General features: G+C 37.3%; 1 protein-coding gene across 2 annotated transcripts in view; it reads left to right on the forward strand.

The window, feature by feature from the left end:
- The window catches only part of LOC127441121 (partitioning defective 3 homolog), a 144,112-nt gene that overhangs the window by 118,246 nt on the left and 8,424 nt on the right, over positions 1–17,442 (forward strand). For both annotated transcript variants that reach the window (XM_051698331.1, XM_051698332.1), the window contains 2 exons: positions 13,917–14,034; positions 17,184–17,305. In XM_051698331.1, coding sequence (XP_051554291.1) covers positions 13,917–14,034; positions 17,184–17,305 — 240 coding nt within the window. The remainder of the gene's footprint in view (positions 1–13,916; positions 14,035–17,183; positions 17,306–17,442) is intronic.

Here is a 17,442-nt window from a genome sequence, read left to right on the forward strand (position 1 = left end):
CCATGCCTTTAGAGCTCATACACCCCCACAATATCAGTGAGCCACCACCATGCTTCACAGTGGGGATGGTGTTCTTTTCATTATAGGCCTTGTTGACCCCTCTCCAAACATAGCGCTTATGGTTGTGACCATAAAGCTCTATTTTGGTCTCGTCACTCCAAATTACAGTGGGCCAGAAGCTGTGAGGCATGTCAAGGTGTTGTCGGGCATATCGCAACCGGGCTTTTTTGTGGCATTGGTGCAGTAAAGGCTTCTTTCTGGCAACTCGACCATGCAGCTCATTTTTGTTCAAGTATTGTCGTATTGTGCTCCTTGAAACAACAACACCGTCTTTTTCCAGAGCAGCCTGTATTTCTCCTGAGGTTACCTGTGGGTTTTTCTTTGTATCCCGGACAATTCTTCTGGCAGTTGTGGCTGAAATCTTTCTTGGTCTACCTGACCTTGGCTTGGTATCAAGAGATCCCCGAATTTTCCACTTCTTAAGTGATTGAACAGTATTGACTGGCATTTTCAAGGCTTTGGATATCTTTTTATATCCTTTTCCATCTTTAGAAAGTTCCATTACCTTGTTACGCAGGTCTTTTGACAGTTCTTTTCTGCTCCCCATGGTTCAGTATCTAGCCTGCTCAGTGCATCCACGTGAGAGCTAACAAACTCATTGACTGTTTATACACAGGCACTAATTGCAATTTAAAAAGCCACAGTTGTGGGAAATTAACCTTTAATTGCCATTTAAACCTGTGTGTGTCACCTTGTGTGTCTGTAACAAGGCCAAACATTCAAGGGTATGTCGACTTTTGATCAGGGCCATTTGGGTGATTTCTGTTATCATTATGATTTAAAAAGGAGCCAAACAACTATGTGATAATAAATGGCTTCATATGATCACTACCCTTAAATAAAAGACAAAAAATAAAAGTTTTTTTGCATGATCAGTCATATTTTCAAAATCAATGCCAACATTTCACAATTTCTGCCAGGGTATGCAACCTTTTGAGCACAACTGTGTGTGTGTGTGTGTGTGTGTGTGTGTATGTATATATGTATATATATATATATATATATATATATATATATATATATATATATATGTATATATGTATATGAAGGAGGCAGTACTGAATTCCAGCGTCCTGTCCCTGCATATCCGAATAGAAATTAATGGAAAATGCTAGTAAAAAAAAAAAAGCTAATTCTTGATGTCAGTAAATATTGCACTTGCACAAAAATTATGTAATTACTTGCAGAAATACCCATTCTTGATGTCAAAAAGGGATTGGATATTTGATCGGATTGGATCCAACAGATCGGACCTTTTTGAGATATACGATTTTTTTTCTGAGTCAGGTAACAACAGAGTTTAAAGTAATATCGCGTTAAGACTGCACAGATTCGTGTCTCGTCTGTTTACACTCTTGTACGACATTAATATCGCGTCAAGAGGGGCATTTTGACAAATGTATTTAAAGTTTAGGAGTGCAGCTGCATTCACCACAAACACAAGCACTCTATAGAGCACACGGAGACATATGCATAGAAGCGTGTGACTATTAAAATATTAAACTGAGCAGAGATTTTTTGGCACCCCTAGCCAGTCCTGGTGTTTTGCGGCACCCAGTTTGGGAATCACTGCTCCAAGGTACTTGAATACCACAATTCTACCATGGTACATGTCCAAAAAAGTAAGCAACATTTAAATTAGGCTTGTAAAAATCACAATAACGCAGAATAATTAGTCTAAATATTCAAATCAGAAAGAGTTCCAAAAAGTGGCATATGTCTTGCTTTTCTTTAAACATGTGAAAGTATCTGTATTGTTTTTGTAAGATGGACTGCTATTTAAAATTGTTCTCTGCAGTCTTGGCACCCGTTTTTTTTTTTTTTTTTTTTTTTTTCCTTCAGTAGAACTGCTAGCTGGCAGGATCTTATGCCTGCTCTCAATTTCCAGCACACACACTTAAAGCATTTACAGAGATTTGTATCTGTTAGTGTTTAAATGCGTATGAGTGGCTATATTCTCATACTGTAATGTCTGCACACATTTTTTCGCTCTGAGAATGAACAGAGACCCTTCAGTCAGGCTGTTATTCACAGAGTGGATCTTTACCACTGATCTATAATATACAGTTGTGCTCAAAAGTTTGCATACCCTGGCAGAAATTGTGAAATTTTGGCATTGATTTTGAAAATATGACTGATCATGCCAAAAAACTTTTATTTTTTGTCTTTTATTTAAGGGTAGTGATCATATGAAGCCATTTATTATCACATAGTTGTTTGCCTCTTTTTAAATCATAATGATAACAGAAATCACCCAAATGGTCCTGATCAAAAGTTGACATACTCCTTGAATGTTTGGCCTTGTTACAGACACACAAGGTGACACACACAGGTTTAAATGGCAATTAAAGGTTAATTTCCCACACCTGTGGATTTTTAAATTGCAATTAGTGTCTGTGTATAAATAGTCAATGAGTTTGTTAGCTCTCACGTGGATGCACTGAGCAGGCTAGATACTGAGCCATGGGGAGCAGAAAAGAACTGTCAAAAGACCTGCGTAACAAGGTAAAGGATCTTTATAAAGATGGAAAAGGATATAAAAACATACCCAAAGCCTTGAAAATGCCAGTCAGTACTGTTCAATCACTTATTAAGAAGTGGAAAATTCGGGGATCTCTTGATACCAAGCCAAGGTCAGGTAGACCAAGAAAGATTTCAGCCACAACTGCCAGAAGAATTGTTTGGGATACAAAGAAAAACCCAGAGGTAACCTCAAGAGAAATACAGGCTGCTCTGGAAAAAGACGGTGTGGTTGTTTCAAGGAGCACAATACGACGATACTTGAACAAAAATGAGCTGCATGGTCAAGTTGCCAGAAAGAAGCCTTTACTGCACCAATGCCACAAAAAAGCCCAGTTACAGTATGCCCGACAACACCTTGACATGCTTCTACATGCTTTTGGCACACTGTAATTTGGAGTGACTAGACCAAAATAGAGCTTTATGGTCACAACCATAAGCGCTATGTTTGGAGAGGGGTCAACAAGGCCTATAGTGAAAAGAACACCATCCCCACTGTGAAGCATGGTGGTGGCTCACTGATGTTTTGGGGGAGTGTGAGCTCTAAAGGCATGGGGAATCTTGTGAAAATTGATGGCAAGATGAATGCAGCATGTTATCAGAAAATACTGGCAGACAATTGACATTCTTCTGCACGAAAGCTGCACATGGGACGCTCTTGGACTTTCCAGCACAACAGTGACCCTAAGCACAAGGCCAAGTTGACCCTCCAGTGGTTACAGCAGAAAAAGGTGAAGGTTCTGGAGTGGCCATCACAGTCTCCTGACCTTAATATCATCGAGCCACTCTGGGGAGATTTCAAACGTGTGGTTCATGCAAGACGACCAAAGACTTTGCATGACCTGGAGGCATTTTGCCAAGACGAATGGGCAGCTATACCACCTGCAAGAATTTGGGGCCTCATAGAGGACTATTACAAAAGACTGCACGCTGTCATTGATGCTAAAGGGGGCAATACACAGTATTAAGAACTAAGGGTATGCAGACTTTTGAACAGGGGTCATTTCATTTTTTTTCATTGTTGCCCTGTTTTGTTTTATGATTGTGCCATTCTGTTATAACCTACAGTTGAATATGAATCCCATAAGAAATAAAAGAAATGTGTTTTGCCTGCTCACTCATGTTTTCTTTAAAAATAGTACATATATTACCAATTCTCCAAGGGTATGCAAACTTTTGAGCACAACTGTATATCATTAGTCTTTACACCTTTTAGTTTCTCTCAGTCTGAAGAGTGATTGCTGCAAGAGATTGACAGGCCTATCTGCAGCTTAAAGTTTTGGATACATTTTAAGTATAATCTGTATAAACAGGTCACCACAGTCTCAAAAGGACAGAATATAGGGTGACAGATTGTTGATAATTCAAGTAATTTTACTTTTTTAAACACATTACAGCTAAAGATGGTTTTAGAAGCACATTTACTTTTTTTGATTAATGTTAATCTTGATAAATTTAAATTTTTACACATACTAATACATTTTTTACATGAAAAGTTCTATATGTTAACATTAAGTCCCTTCTTTCTTTAAAAATGCCTATTTAATAATTTGAATATGTTCCCTGAGGTTCTCTCACAATATTAATATAGTTCTTTATAGCACAAAAAGTAGTCATATATTTGTAAAACATGATGATGATTCTCCTTTATTAACACTTAACAGTAAATGAACACTGTTATTATTGGCTCTCTGTTCTTGACTGACCGGCTCTCTCTCTTCCATTTCATTGCTACTGGGCTACGGAAGTGATTAGGTAAAGTAGGAGTTGATGTGTTTTGGAGGCAGTCAGATTCAAATGTCTACCAATGTGACATTATAATGTGGAGGATGAAGGGCACGAGTCATTTTGACAGCTTGGTTTCAACAAATGCTCTTTTGCACAGTGAGGAGGAAGTTTTGAATTCTGAAACTTGCAGTATGTTTATATAGTACAGTAACTTCTTATGTCAAAAGATCAAAGAAAATGTGACTCCTCGTGTCATGATCCCTTTAAAAAAAAAAAAAAAAGCAAAAATCGAGGTTACAGTGAGGCATTTACAATAACCCAGATTTTTGCTTTTTTAAAGAAAAGGAGGGACAAAACTAAATACATTTTTGTTCTAATGAACATTATGCTACAAATGCTGTCGACTGAGCTTAACTTGTATTAAGCCTGGAATATTACTTTAATACCATCCACCGTCTATCCATAGTGAATGTTTGTTTTTATTTTTTGTGCTTTTGTGATTATTTCCATAAAGTCTGTGTTGAGCACACAGCAACATTTGTAACCCTCTTTACATTTGTGCAGTTATAGCAAGCCCTGAACTGTCCAAAATAATGTGGTCTATCCGTTTTAGCAGGAAGGCATGGTTACCGTGGTGATAGTGTCCTTATATGCTCTAATGGCGACTGGAAGTCTTTAAAGTACATTAAAATTGATGTTATCACAATTTCTCACTTCACATGCACTGCTCTCACAACAAATTATGACCCATGAGGAGACCATATGTCTCCAAGTTTCCTTTCACGAGCCAGCAGCTGTTTACGTATTGATATTAGATGCTTCATAATACAGTACGCTTGGGCAGAACATTCATTCCTTTCATCATGAGATCTGACAGAGTGAAAGAGTATTATCTATTCATATCTTTCTGTGTATCAGAGGCTTTAAAAGCTTTGCTGCATGCCCGTTTGCATTTTCTACATCAGCCATCTCCATAATGACTCCTGCACATCATAACTGTTATTATAATCATCTTTCACATCTTTCGCTTTCTGACTCTGAGACTGTGAGAGGGAGAATGTCAGATGGGAGAGGGTGTGTTTGAGCAGGTGACCGCTTTTTGATATTAATAATAGATTTACAGTGAACATCACTTGATTCTGACACACTTTCTTGACCACAAAACAGGGAAAATTTACTACAAGTGCTCATTTAAACTGTGTGTTGCGTGTGTTTACTTTCCTTTAAACAGATTTGGGTTCATGCTGTCTCACTACATGTCTCATTTATCACTTAAAATAGACAGAAAAGAGACCCAGTAATGACTGCGCTGTCACTGTTGGTGTCTATTGATTCTTCTGACCTGATTCTAGTGCTTTGTGCTCACAGCTGTTTGTCAGAAATGCTATGAGGAAGCAGAGCAATGTTTTAAGAGGGTGATAATCCATTCTGTTAATTATGTTGGCTTGAAACATGGTTTAGGGCAGAGACTATTTACCCCGAGATGGAGCACTTGTATTAAAATGATTGGGAGAAATGGAAACAAAGAAAATGAAGAAAAAGGCATGCACATCCAATCAGAGTTGGGCACAGGTGCAAGACACAATGCAATCAACAAAGAATAAATGGTAAGTGTTCGCACACAGATTTATTGCTCCAGAAATACTTTATTGGCTTACTCTTGCTTTTCGACCATTAGGTCTTTTTTGAGGCAAAACCCCAATGCAAAATTAACCACAGTTATATAGACGCAGATACTGACATCTCCAAATTATCTTAGTTACTTGGACACAGAAAGTCACTTTTTTAACCTGTTTAAAAACTGGAGGTTATGAAGGTTCAAATACAATGAGAAAATAATTCAAAGAAACATGAAAAAAAACTAAAAATGAAATGCCCCTATGTTGGTTGTAGAAAGGAGGTCCTGCCTAAACAGGTAAAATACCTTTTTACCTCTTTACCTTTTACAGACATCGCCTGTCAATCAACTCGAGAACATGCATGCGCATTAGCTATACGAGCTGGGAAAATTATGGGATAAAGAAGCACGATTTATGATTCCAGTGTTGTCACATTTTACTGCTGATTTTAAATATGTCCTTTGATCGTAATCTTGACCAACTGATTTGGAGATTTTGCTCTTTCGGCATTTAAATAGATACTTTGATTAGGGTTTTTCTAGAATCCTTAAACCAAGACCAAAGTTTCCAATTGTAACTCCTAGAGTTTTCTATCTACATCCACCAAACACAGCACAGCCTCAGACCTTCAGACTGTTCTGACTCTGGTTCCTGTGACTTTTGTAACTGTTTTGACTTGAGGTTTTCCTATAACAGATTATCAAACTTGACAGTCATGTCAGGTTTTTTCAGGTATCTTGTGTTGTTCTGTGGTGTTAACTCATCATTATGTCTCTGCTGGAACTGCTGTTGTGATGATATGATAATCGATTTAGTCTTGAATTCACTCAGATGTTTCTCAAACACACCAAAAACGTATCGAGCATATGGTTGACTGCAGCTGCAGTGCTCTTCTTTTGGCTTCCATATTTGCCGGTTGGAAGTGATTAAAAATATTTCCTGGGTTTTTTAGCTTGGTCTTAAGTGCAAAAATCTATACAGTTTTTTGTCATGTATTTCATTGTTAAAATAGCCAAATCTATCTGATATTTCTCCTCATTTTTCTCATAGTAGTGTGTGTGTGTGTGTGTGTGTGTGTGTGTGTGTGTGTGTGTGTGTGTGTGTGTGTGTGTTACAAATGTGTTACGAAAACTACAAATTCAAAATCGCCTATTTAATAGGTTGACTGAACAACTAGTCGACTGATCTACGTATCTTAAGTTAGCCCTGTACAATTAGGGTGTGGATATATAAGAAAATAAATAAAAGAAAAATTTACACAGGTACTGTTACTGCCCTGTCAACACAAACACACTCACACTGTAATGCATTAAGATGTTGGAAGGTTATAATTCTAGCCACTCCGGAAACATTACAGCGGTTTTTCATTGATCCATTTATTGGATTAAATGGCTCCATAGTGTGGATGTATTTGCTGTGTTTTTGATGAGTTTGTATTGATTGGTGTTTGTTTTAGGGCTGAGTGTTTCGAAACCAAAGAAAGAGTGTTCAGTCATGGTTTTAGAATAAAAAATTTAATTTATGTACAGTATACAGTGGAGTGCGAAAATTATATCACCAACAATTTGAGTGAAAAGTTGAATAGAAAAATGAACATGAATTTAAGAAAATGCTTGTTTTTGGTATGTCCCCCCTTATGCTGTACTCCACAAGTTTGTGCAAAACCTGAATTTTCATGTTATGGATATAAAGTTGTGCTCAAAAGTTTGCATACCCTTGGAGAATTGGTAATATATGTACCATTTTTAAAGAAAACATGAGTGAGCAGGCAGAACACATTTATTTCTTATGGGATTCATATTCAGCTGTAGGTTATAACAGAATGGCACAATCATAAAACAAAACATGGCAACAATGAAAAATATGAAATGACCCCTGTTCAAAAGTCTGTATACCCTTAGTTCTTATTACTGTGTATTGCCCCCTTTAGCATCAATGACAGCGTGCAGTCTTTTGTAATAGTCCTCTATGAGGCCCCAAATTCTTGCAGGTGGTATTAGCTGCCCATTCGTCTTGGCAAAATGCCTACAGGTCATGCAAAATCTCTGGTCGTCTTGCATGAACCACATGTTTGAGATCTCCCCAGAGTGGCTCGATGATATTAAGGTCAGGAGACTGTGATGGCCACTCCAGAACCTTCACCTTTTTCTGCTGTAACCACTGGAGGGTCAACTTGGCCTTGTGCTTAGGGTCATTGTCATGCTGGAAAGTCCAAGAGCGTCCCATGTGCAGCTTTCGTGCAGAAGAATGCAAATTGTCTGCCAGTATTTTCTGATAACATGCTGCATTCATCTTGTCATCAATTTTCACAAGATTCCCCGTGCCTTTAGAGCTCACACACTCCTAAAACATCAGTGAGCCACCACCATGCTTCACAGTGGGGATGGTATTCTTTTCACTATAGGCCTTGTTGACCCCTCTCCAAACATAGCGCTTATGGTTGTGACCATAAGGCTCTATATTGGTCTTGTCACTGCTGTGAGGCGTGTCAAGGTGTCGTCGGGCATATTTTAACCGGGCTTTTTTGTGGCATTGGTGCAGTAAAGGCTTCTTTCTGGCAATTCAACCATGCAGCTCATTTTTGTTCAAGTATCGTCGTATTGTGCTCCTTGAAACAACCACATCTTTTTCCAGAGCAGCCTGTATTTGTCTTGAGGTTACCTGTGGGTTTTTCTTTGTATCCCAAACAATTCTTCTGGCAGTTGTGGCTGAAATCTTTCTTGGTCTACCTGACCATGGCTTGGCATCAAGAGATCCCTGAATTTTCCACTTCTTAATAAGTGATTGAACAGTACGGACTGGCATTTTCAAGGCTTTGGATATCTTTTTATATCCTTTTCCATCTGTATAAAGATCCATTACCTTGTTACGCAGGTCTTTTGACAGTTCTTTTCTGCTCCCCATGGCTCAGTATCTAGCCTGCTCAGTGCATCCACGTGAGAGCTAACAAACTCATTGACTATTTATACACAGGCACTAATTGCAATATAAAAAAGCCACAGGTGTGGGAAATTAACCTTTAATTGCCATTTAAACCTGTGTGTGTCACCTTGTGTGTCTGTAACAAGGGCAAACATTCAAGAGTATTTAAACTTTTGATCAGTGCCATTTGGGTGATTTCTTTTATCATTATGATTTAAAGAGGAGCCAGACAACTATGTGATAATAAATGGCTTCATATGATCACTATCCTTAAATAAAAGACCTTAAATTTTTTTTTTTTATTTTTTTTTTTTTTGCATGATCAGTCATATTTTCAAAATCAATGCCAAAATTTCACAATTTCTGTCAGGGAATGCAAACTTTTGAGCACAACTGTAGATTTGAGAGTCTTCCAAAGAGCATCTTGTGTGCTTCAATAGAAGCAAGGAAATCTGAACTTTTGTTCAAAGGAGTTAACATGCTCAATGTCACAAATTTGCTTGTTTGACTAGTGACCTAGAAATAGTGCAAAATCTTAAATATTTTGCTTTTATTTTATTTTTTTCTGTTTGAAATTGTCAAAATCCTAAAACTTTGTTTTTTCAGCTGTATATTCTGAATCCCAGATTTTCAGTGTGGACTCTACACATACTGTACCTTTGAACCCCACTGTATTTTTGTGTATGCATTGTTTGCAGATTTATCTGCATTGTTAAATGATCAACAGTCCTCTCGAATGACAAAGTTTATATTGCATCTGTGTTTTTTAAACTGGACATCTGCTCATGTGAAAAAATCCCAGTTGCTCTCTTCTATATCATAAACACACTTAACATATGATCATGGAATTTTAATAAGAGGAAATCTGTCTGGCTCTTTCACATACATGCGCGCACACACATGCTTGTTTGTACTGTAAAAGAAACTGCTGCTTGTCTGTGTCTGTTGAAATCTGCTGCAGGCTTTGCATATCTGATTTGTGAAGCATAGGGACCGTGTGTGTCTGCGTGCGTGTGCGTGCGTGTGCATGTGTGTATATGTGTGTGTGTGTGTGTGTTGCCCATTTGGACCATCTGTGCACCACGTGTGACATCTTGACTTTTGTACTTATAAAGGTAGTGGGGCATAACTAGGTAACCTTTACATAGGGTCACACTTCCCACACCTGTCATTTCAGAGCACAGAGGATCAAAGAGATTATGATGTCATGTTGTATCTCGGTGTTGGGTTGTCATGAGACCAACTTTTCTGTGGTCGATATTAATACAGTAGCATTTTACGATTTTTGATACCAGTTTTGTATCCACAACAAAACTAAAGTGCTGTTTTACAGACTCTTTTATTCATATAGTTATATTGTAGAATAGAAGGGTATAAATCTTAACTAATTGAATTAAAACAGGTTCCAGGTATTTCTCAATAAGTAAACATTGCTTTAAGTAAACCATTTAAAAATAAAGCACAAAGAAATACATTTAAATAATATGTTCTCTTTTTCTTGTCGATATTGTTGTTTGATTAAATTTAACTACCAAATTGACCACAGCAGGTCTATAAGACTGTAGACTGTAAAGCCGCGTCGCTAGACTCTGCAATCTGTGTCACTAGTGAGCGTTTCTACTGCTGTCGCTTTAATGTTATTGGTGTACTGCACGTCTGGCTACAGTAGCTTTGGAATTTCTGATTATAGATTATACTGCCGCTAAAACTAAGATATCATTCTAATTTTACAAAGGAATCAATTGTGTTGAAGAGAGAGTGTTTTTATATTACCTGCAGCAGTGCTCAATGCATCATATCATGAACAAGATTAACAATCCATTACTGTATGAATCAGACTCACCCAGAATGCAAACACGGTCTTCCACGCATCATTTTTATTAGGCTTTATCCATGTATGTGATTACAGACAAATTATATAGAACAGTGAAATTGCTAACAGAAACTTTTAACTTCTCTGTCTTGCTTGCACTCATCTCCAGTATCTTACATTCACTGCCTGGAGATGGATGACGTGAGCTCCACTGTCTTCACTCTCATTGGTAATCGCTTGCGAATGTCACTCATCATTTGCAGAAAGTAGAAATTTTCTCAACTTTGTCTTGTCGCTCACCATGGCAATATTTGTCGTCTACAGTCACTGCTGCTCATGTCGCTGGAAGTCGCTCTGCTCTCATTGAAAATGAATGGGATTGTGTCGCTTTGTGCATAAAACTCGATGTGTTTCTGGTTCAAAGTGAACCGAAATGAAGCAGGTCACATTTAATTTGATCGTCCTCTACAGATAATGTGCACAAATCCACATTTGAGCATTGGAAAGCAATAGTGCATCAACAACCAGTTGATAAAATCAGTAATGAAAATAACAACAAATTTCATTATCGATTACTTGTATATTTGCAGCGTGCACAGAGAAACTCCGTCAGGTGACATTATTTAACAGCAGTCTTCTGTCAGTGTGCGGTATTTACAGTCACTTTTTGTTCTAAAAGTAAAAAAGAAACAATAGTTCTAATCACACATAGCACAGATGCAGTAAAGAAACCGTGCAACCCCTCTCATTAATGTACGCTCAACCGAAACACTTCTGTAGACTCTCACCGAACTGCCCGTATTCTGAGTCCGCACCATTTTAGAGCTTGTCATACATATCAGTGTAAACTCAATGTAAATACTAGTTAGGGGTTCTAAATACAATTATTATTTAATTATTTAATTTCTATACACAATTTACAATCATATTTAATCACACTATACAATGATCACTCTAAGATTTTATAGATATTACAGTTTCATTTTTTGTTAATGCATGATTTCCTGTAAAGCTGCTTTGAAACGATGTGTGTTGTGAAAAGCACTATACAAATAAAAATGACTTGACTTAAGTTAATAATGCAAATTCTGCATATAAACAAAAGCAATTATCAAAATATAAAAATAAAAAAAAGGTAAATATATAAATAACAACATCTATGCAGGGGTTTGGAGAAATAGAATAGAATATGGAATTTATATATTTTTAAAAAGCTAAAATGTGACGAATTATAAAATAAACTATACATTTTAGCCCATATATGCAATTTATATTGTAACATTTATGTTTTAAACCTTTTTTGTACACAAAGTATAGCATACAATCATTTTTTTAATATATGTTAATTTTAATTAATAAAATACAGAAAATAAAATGTGCCTTTTTTATCTGATTTAATCAGTTAATCAAATAAATAATCTAAGATTAATCGATTATCCAAATAACCGTTGGTTGCAGCTTTAGAAAGCAGTCAAACAGTGTGCGTGTCCCAAGTTTAGTCTGTACTGAAATTGTAGAAAAATCTGGTATCGTAACAATGTTTTTTATTTTAGTATCGACTGGTACTGAAGTGACATCACTATCTTGGTACAGTTGAAGTCAGAAGTTTACATGCACTTAGGATGAGGTCATTAAAACTCATTTTTTAACCACTCCACAGCAAACTATAGTTTTGGCAAGTCGTTTAGGACATCTACTTTATGCATGACATGAGTAAGTTTTCCAACAATTGTTTACAGACAGAATGTTTCACTTTTAATTGACTATATCACAATTCCAGTGGGTCAGAAGTTTACATACACTAAGTTAACTGTGCCTTTAAGCAGCTTGGAAAATTCCAGAAAATGATGTCAGGCCTTTAGGCAATTAGCCAATTAGCTTCTGATAGGCTAATTGGCTAATTGGAGTCAATTAGGTGTACCTGTGGATGTATTTTAAGGCCTATCTTCAAACGCGGTGCCTCTTTGCTTGACATCATGGGAAAATCTAAAGAAATCAGCCAAGACCTCAGAAAACAATTGTGGACCTCCACAATTCTGGTTCATCCTTGGGAGCAATTTCCAAATGCCTGAAGTTACCACGTTCATCTGTACAAACAATAGTATGCAAGCATAAACACCATGGGACCACGCAGCCATCATACCACTCGGGAAGGAGACACATTCTGTCTCCTAGAGATTAACGTAATTTGGTGCAAAAAGTGCAAATCAATCCCAGAACAACAGCAAAGGACCTTGTGAAGATGCTGGAGGAAACAGGTAGACAAGTATCTATATCCACAGTAAAACGAATCCTATATCGACATAACCTGAAAGGCTGGTCAGTAAGGAAAAAGCCACTGCTCCAAAACCGTCATAAAAAAGCCAGACTACAATTTGCGAGTGCACATGGGGACAAAGATCCTTTTTTTTTTTTTTTTTGGAGAAATGTCCTCTGGTCTGATGAAACAAAAATGTAACTGTTTGGCCATAATGACATTGTTATGTTTGGAGGAAAAAGGGTGAGGCTGGCAAGCCGAAGAACACCATCCCAACCGTGAAGCATGGGGGTGGCAGCATCATGTGTGGGGGTGCTTTGCTGTAGGAGGTACTGGTGCACTTTACAAAATAGATGGCATCATGAGGAAGGAAAATTATGTGGATATATTGAAGCAACATTTCAAGACATCAGCCAGGAAGTTAAAGCTTGTCGCAAATGGGTCTTCCAAATGGACAATGACCCCAAGCATACCTCTAAAGTTGTGGCAAAATGGCTTAGGGACAACAAAGTCATGGTATTGGAGTGGCCATCACAAAGCCCTGACCTCAATCTGATAAAAAAAATGTGTGGGCAGAACTGAAAAAGCGTGTGCGAGCAAGGAGGCCTATAAACCTGACTCAGTTACACCAGTTCTGTCTGGAGGAATGAGCCAAAATTCCAGCAACTTATTGTGAGAAGCTTGTGGAAGGCTACCAATTTAAAGGCAATGCTACCAAATTTTAACAAAGTGTATGTAAACTCCTGACCCACTGGGAATGTGATGAAAGAAATAAAAGGTGAAATAAATAATTCTCTCTACTATTATTCTGACATTTCACATTCTTAAAATAAAGCAGTGATCCTAACTGACCTAAGACAGAGAATGTTTTTACGATTAAATGTCAGGAATTGTGAAAAACTGAGTTTAAATGTATTTGGCGAATGTGTATGTAAACTTCTGACTTCAACTGTATGTATATGTCTCATTTTCTTATGACTTCTTCCTGATATTACAGGCTAGTGCCGAGCAACCACGACCGAATCCAGCGCTTACGGCAGGAGTTCCACCAGATCAGACAGGACGAAGCGGAGCCAGACAATCGCCACCACACCTACAGCCTGGAGCAGCCTTGGGTGAGTGTATGAGCTGTGTATGTGAGCCCATGACACTGTGGACTTACTACCCTATGGGTTACCTGTTCCCTGGGATGGAAAAGACAGTCTGAGATCTTCATTCCTGGGGGTGGTTACATACAAAACCATTAGGCCTGAGTTCATGCTAACTGCTAACCTGAGACCACTGCATGCAGGAGCACGTGACCTCTGACACTGACATTATCTGCTAACAATGCTAACATCACCATGTGTTCAACCATCTGGACTATTCACACATTCATTCATCTGTTCATCCAATCTTCATCCATATCACTGCAGCCATGACTTCTGCAAATCATGAATTTAAGAACTGTGGAGAAACTGTGATTGACTGACTATTTGTGTGTGTGAGGGTGTAAGAGATAATACGTGTCAAACTGTAATTGTTTAGTATTTAAACTATTGAAGCAAAGTCCAGATTGTAAGAATCTGGACTGAGTGTGAACTCTTTTGTATATCTGTGTGATCTGGATTCAGGTAAGCCCTCTTATTACTCTAAAATTATGCTGAAAGTCCTACTTTTGCACTTGAAGACCATCTTCATTAAAAACGGTCCTGTGTTTCATTTCAGAATCTTTTTGTGTATGGGTGTGTGTGGGTGTGTGTGTGTTATTTACTGTGGAATGTTTTAAACATTAACACATTTGTAATCATCTTTCCAGGGAAAAGGTTTAAACCAACTTGTTACACATGGTATTATGTTTTTTTATTCATGTAAATTTCTCTTTTTAAATTTGTAATTCACTCATTTCCCTGACAGACACTTTTTAATGTATTGATTTTTTTGTTGTTGTCATGCATTATATTGATAGTGATTTCGTAACTATTAAATAACATTTTAAATGTCTCTTTCCTTTTCCCTTCCAAATTTTTCACAGATTTAAAACATATACATATAAAGGAATAGTTCACCCAAAATAGGAGTCATCATTTACTCACACATGTCGTTCCAACTCAGTATTCTTTATTTTCTTTCTTTTTTCATAAAGCACAAAAGAAGATCTTGGGCATAATGTTCAAGCAGCTCTTTTCCATACAACAAAATTGTGATTATTTTTAAATGCCAAACTCCAACGTATTTGACTCATTCACTATATTTCAAGTCTTCTGAAGTCATATGATAATTGTGTAAGGAACAAACCCAAATTTAAGTCGATATTCTTCCCTTCTGCCATTGCTCTCAAATATAATTTTTTCTTGTGTTCAATTAAAAATGACTGAATTGGTTCGTGCAATGGTATAGGGGTAGATTATCTGTAACTACTTAAATTTTGCTCTATTCTTCACACAAAGTTATGGTATGGCTTTAGAAGCCTTTAGAAGACAATATAGCATCATATGAACTTTTGTGATACTTCTGTGGTGCTTTTTGTCCCATCACTAACTACTTTTGTTGTGGTTAACAGTTTTATTTGTATGTAAAGTATTCTTTTAAATGCCCAAGTTAAATTTACGCCCCCTTTTTTTTTTCTTCTCTAGAGTATGCCTCCTAAAAAACTTTTTGTGAATCAAATTTTGTTTATGTGGCTGAATCAAAACCTGTTCAGGTCTGTTTCATACGTGCCCATCCTTATTTCTTCTCAGAATTTTCTTTCAATATTTCTGAGAGGTTAATTTTTTTTTTATAGTTTCTCCTTAAACACTTAAACTGCTAACCAGTTTTCAGAAAAATGTTCATGTCAACATTAAGCTCATCTGCTGTAAGAAATCTCACACTGTCACAGTGCTCGTATCAGCCCTTTTAATGCCATAATCTGTTTAGCAAACAAATGGTACGTTGCTGTGACACTGATGTTGTTTTAGGCAATGAAGTGTGCATGTGTGTTAATGAACTGGGCTAAATGATCCGGCTCCTTACATCCCTCATCCTTCAACATCTCTGTCTCCCTGGCAACATGGCTGCGGCAAGCTGTGTCAATCAATCCCAGCGTGCTGTTCTCCTTCATTAGAGTTAATGGAATTCTCTGTGTGGATCGGCTCTTGATTGAGCATGCCTGGGCCGGCATTCATCGGTTTGACCGAGTGTGGCGACAGCAGGGAACTCGATGTAAATGTTGCCATAAAATAAATAGATTCTTATGGGTCATGAGCAATTTGCTGCCGTTAAACTCTTCTTAGTACCACACAAAGCCGTCTGTGTGTGTGTGTGTGTGTGTGTGTGTGTGTGAGAGACAGTATAAGATGAGCCTTTTAATGTTTATAATTACTCCCTTACGTTCTGTGAAAACAAGAGAGTGTGAACGAATGTGTTTTGTTAATTAATTACGTTACTTATATGCTCAATTATGAAATCACTTCAAATCCCCCTCACCATAAAATGAACTAATGTTCACTTAATATACATCTGGCATTCACCTAACCTCCAACTAACATTAACCTAACATTCATCTAACATTTGCCATCTGTCCGCATTCCAGCCACACTGTTGTATCCATGATTTGTGTAGACCTTTGTATCTGACCTCCGTGCATTAAAACCAGCACTGCAGGAGACAAACAACACAAGACAAACAATCAAAAGGCAATAATATAATAGCTGATGATTATAGTTTTTCTTACTATTTTACTTGAAATGGTGCAGAATATTGAATGTAAAATGTTCACCTGTAAGGCTATGTGGGTTTACGTTAATAGATTACTTTAGAAAATAATAATTTTCTTTTCTGCGCATTGGACATTGCTGTAGATATAGAATATAGAAAACAGAAAAAGAAACTGATCACAAAATAATTACACACCTTTTTAATGATGTGGTCATTGTAATGATAATAATGCTATTATGTTATTGAGGGTAGGGTTATTGAGTAACTAATTACATAAATGTTTTATGGGTTATAATTTACTCTAATGGTTTCATTAACGGCAGTAATGTGCTAAAGGTCATAGGAACAGTAATAATGACATTCCACCTCAAGCACAGACCCACATATAAACACAGCTCTTCACATACAGTGTGCATCACTGATATCTGGTAAGTGCTTGGCATGAGTATGTGTGTGCATCAGAATGATTTTTATAACCCAAGCATGTGCATGTTTGTGTTTTATTCCAGATTTTCTTTACTCAACATTCAACTTTTATTGCCCGTTTGCTAATTCTACATGTTAATAGCACATGCGTCTGTTTCAGTCAAACTGCAGCTCACATACCTCATCTGGCCGTCATTCAGTATCTGTGGAGGTGCAGTTACAGAGACAGGAAGCAAGAGATGCTTTCACACAGGCTCAGAGACAGTACAGCTCTCTACCACGGTAGGTGTTTGTGTGGAACATGTATTTTAATGCTGTTCTTTTTTTGGGGGGGGAGGGGGGGGTTATTGGATGTTATTTATTGGGCAAAACATTTGAAAGACCCCATGAAGTTATCTAAATGCACATTTACTCCTACA

Source organism: Myxocyprinus asiaticus, chromosome 5 (genome assembly GCF_019703515.2).
Source record: "Myxocyprinus asiaticus isolate MX2 ecotype Aquarium Trade chromosome 5, UBuf_Myxa_2, whole genome shotgun sequence".
Taxonomy (NCBI): Eukaryota; Metazoa; Chordata; class Actinopteri; order Cypriniformes; family Catostomidae; genus Myxocyprinus; species Myxocyprinus asiaticus.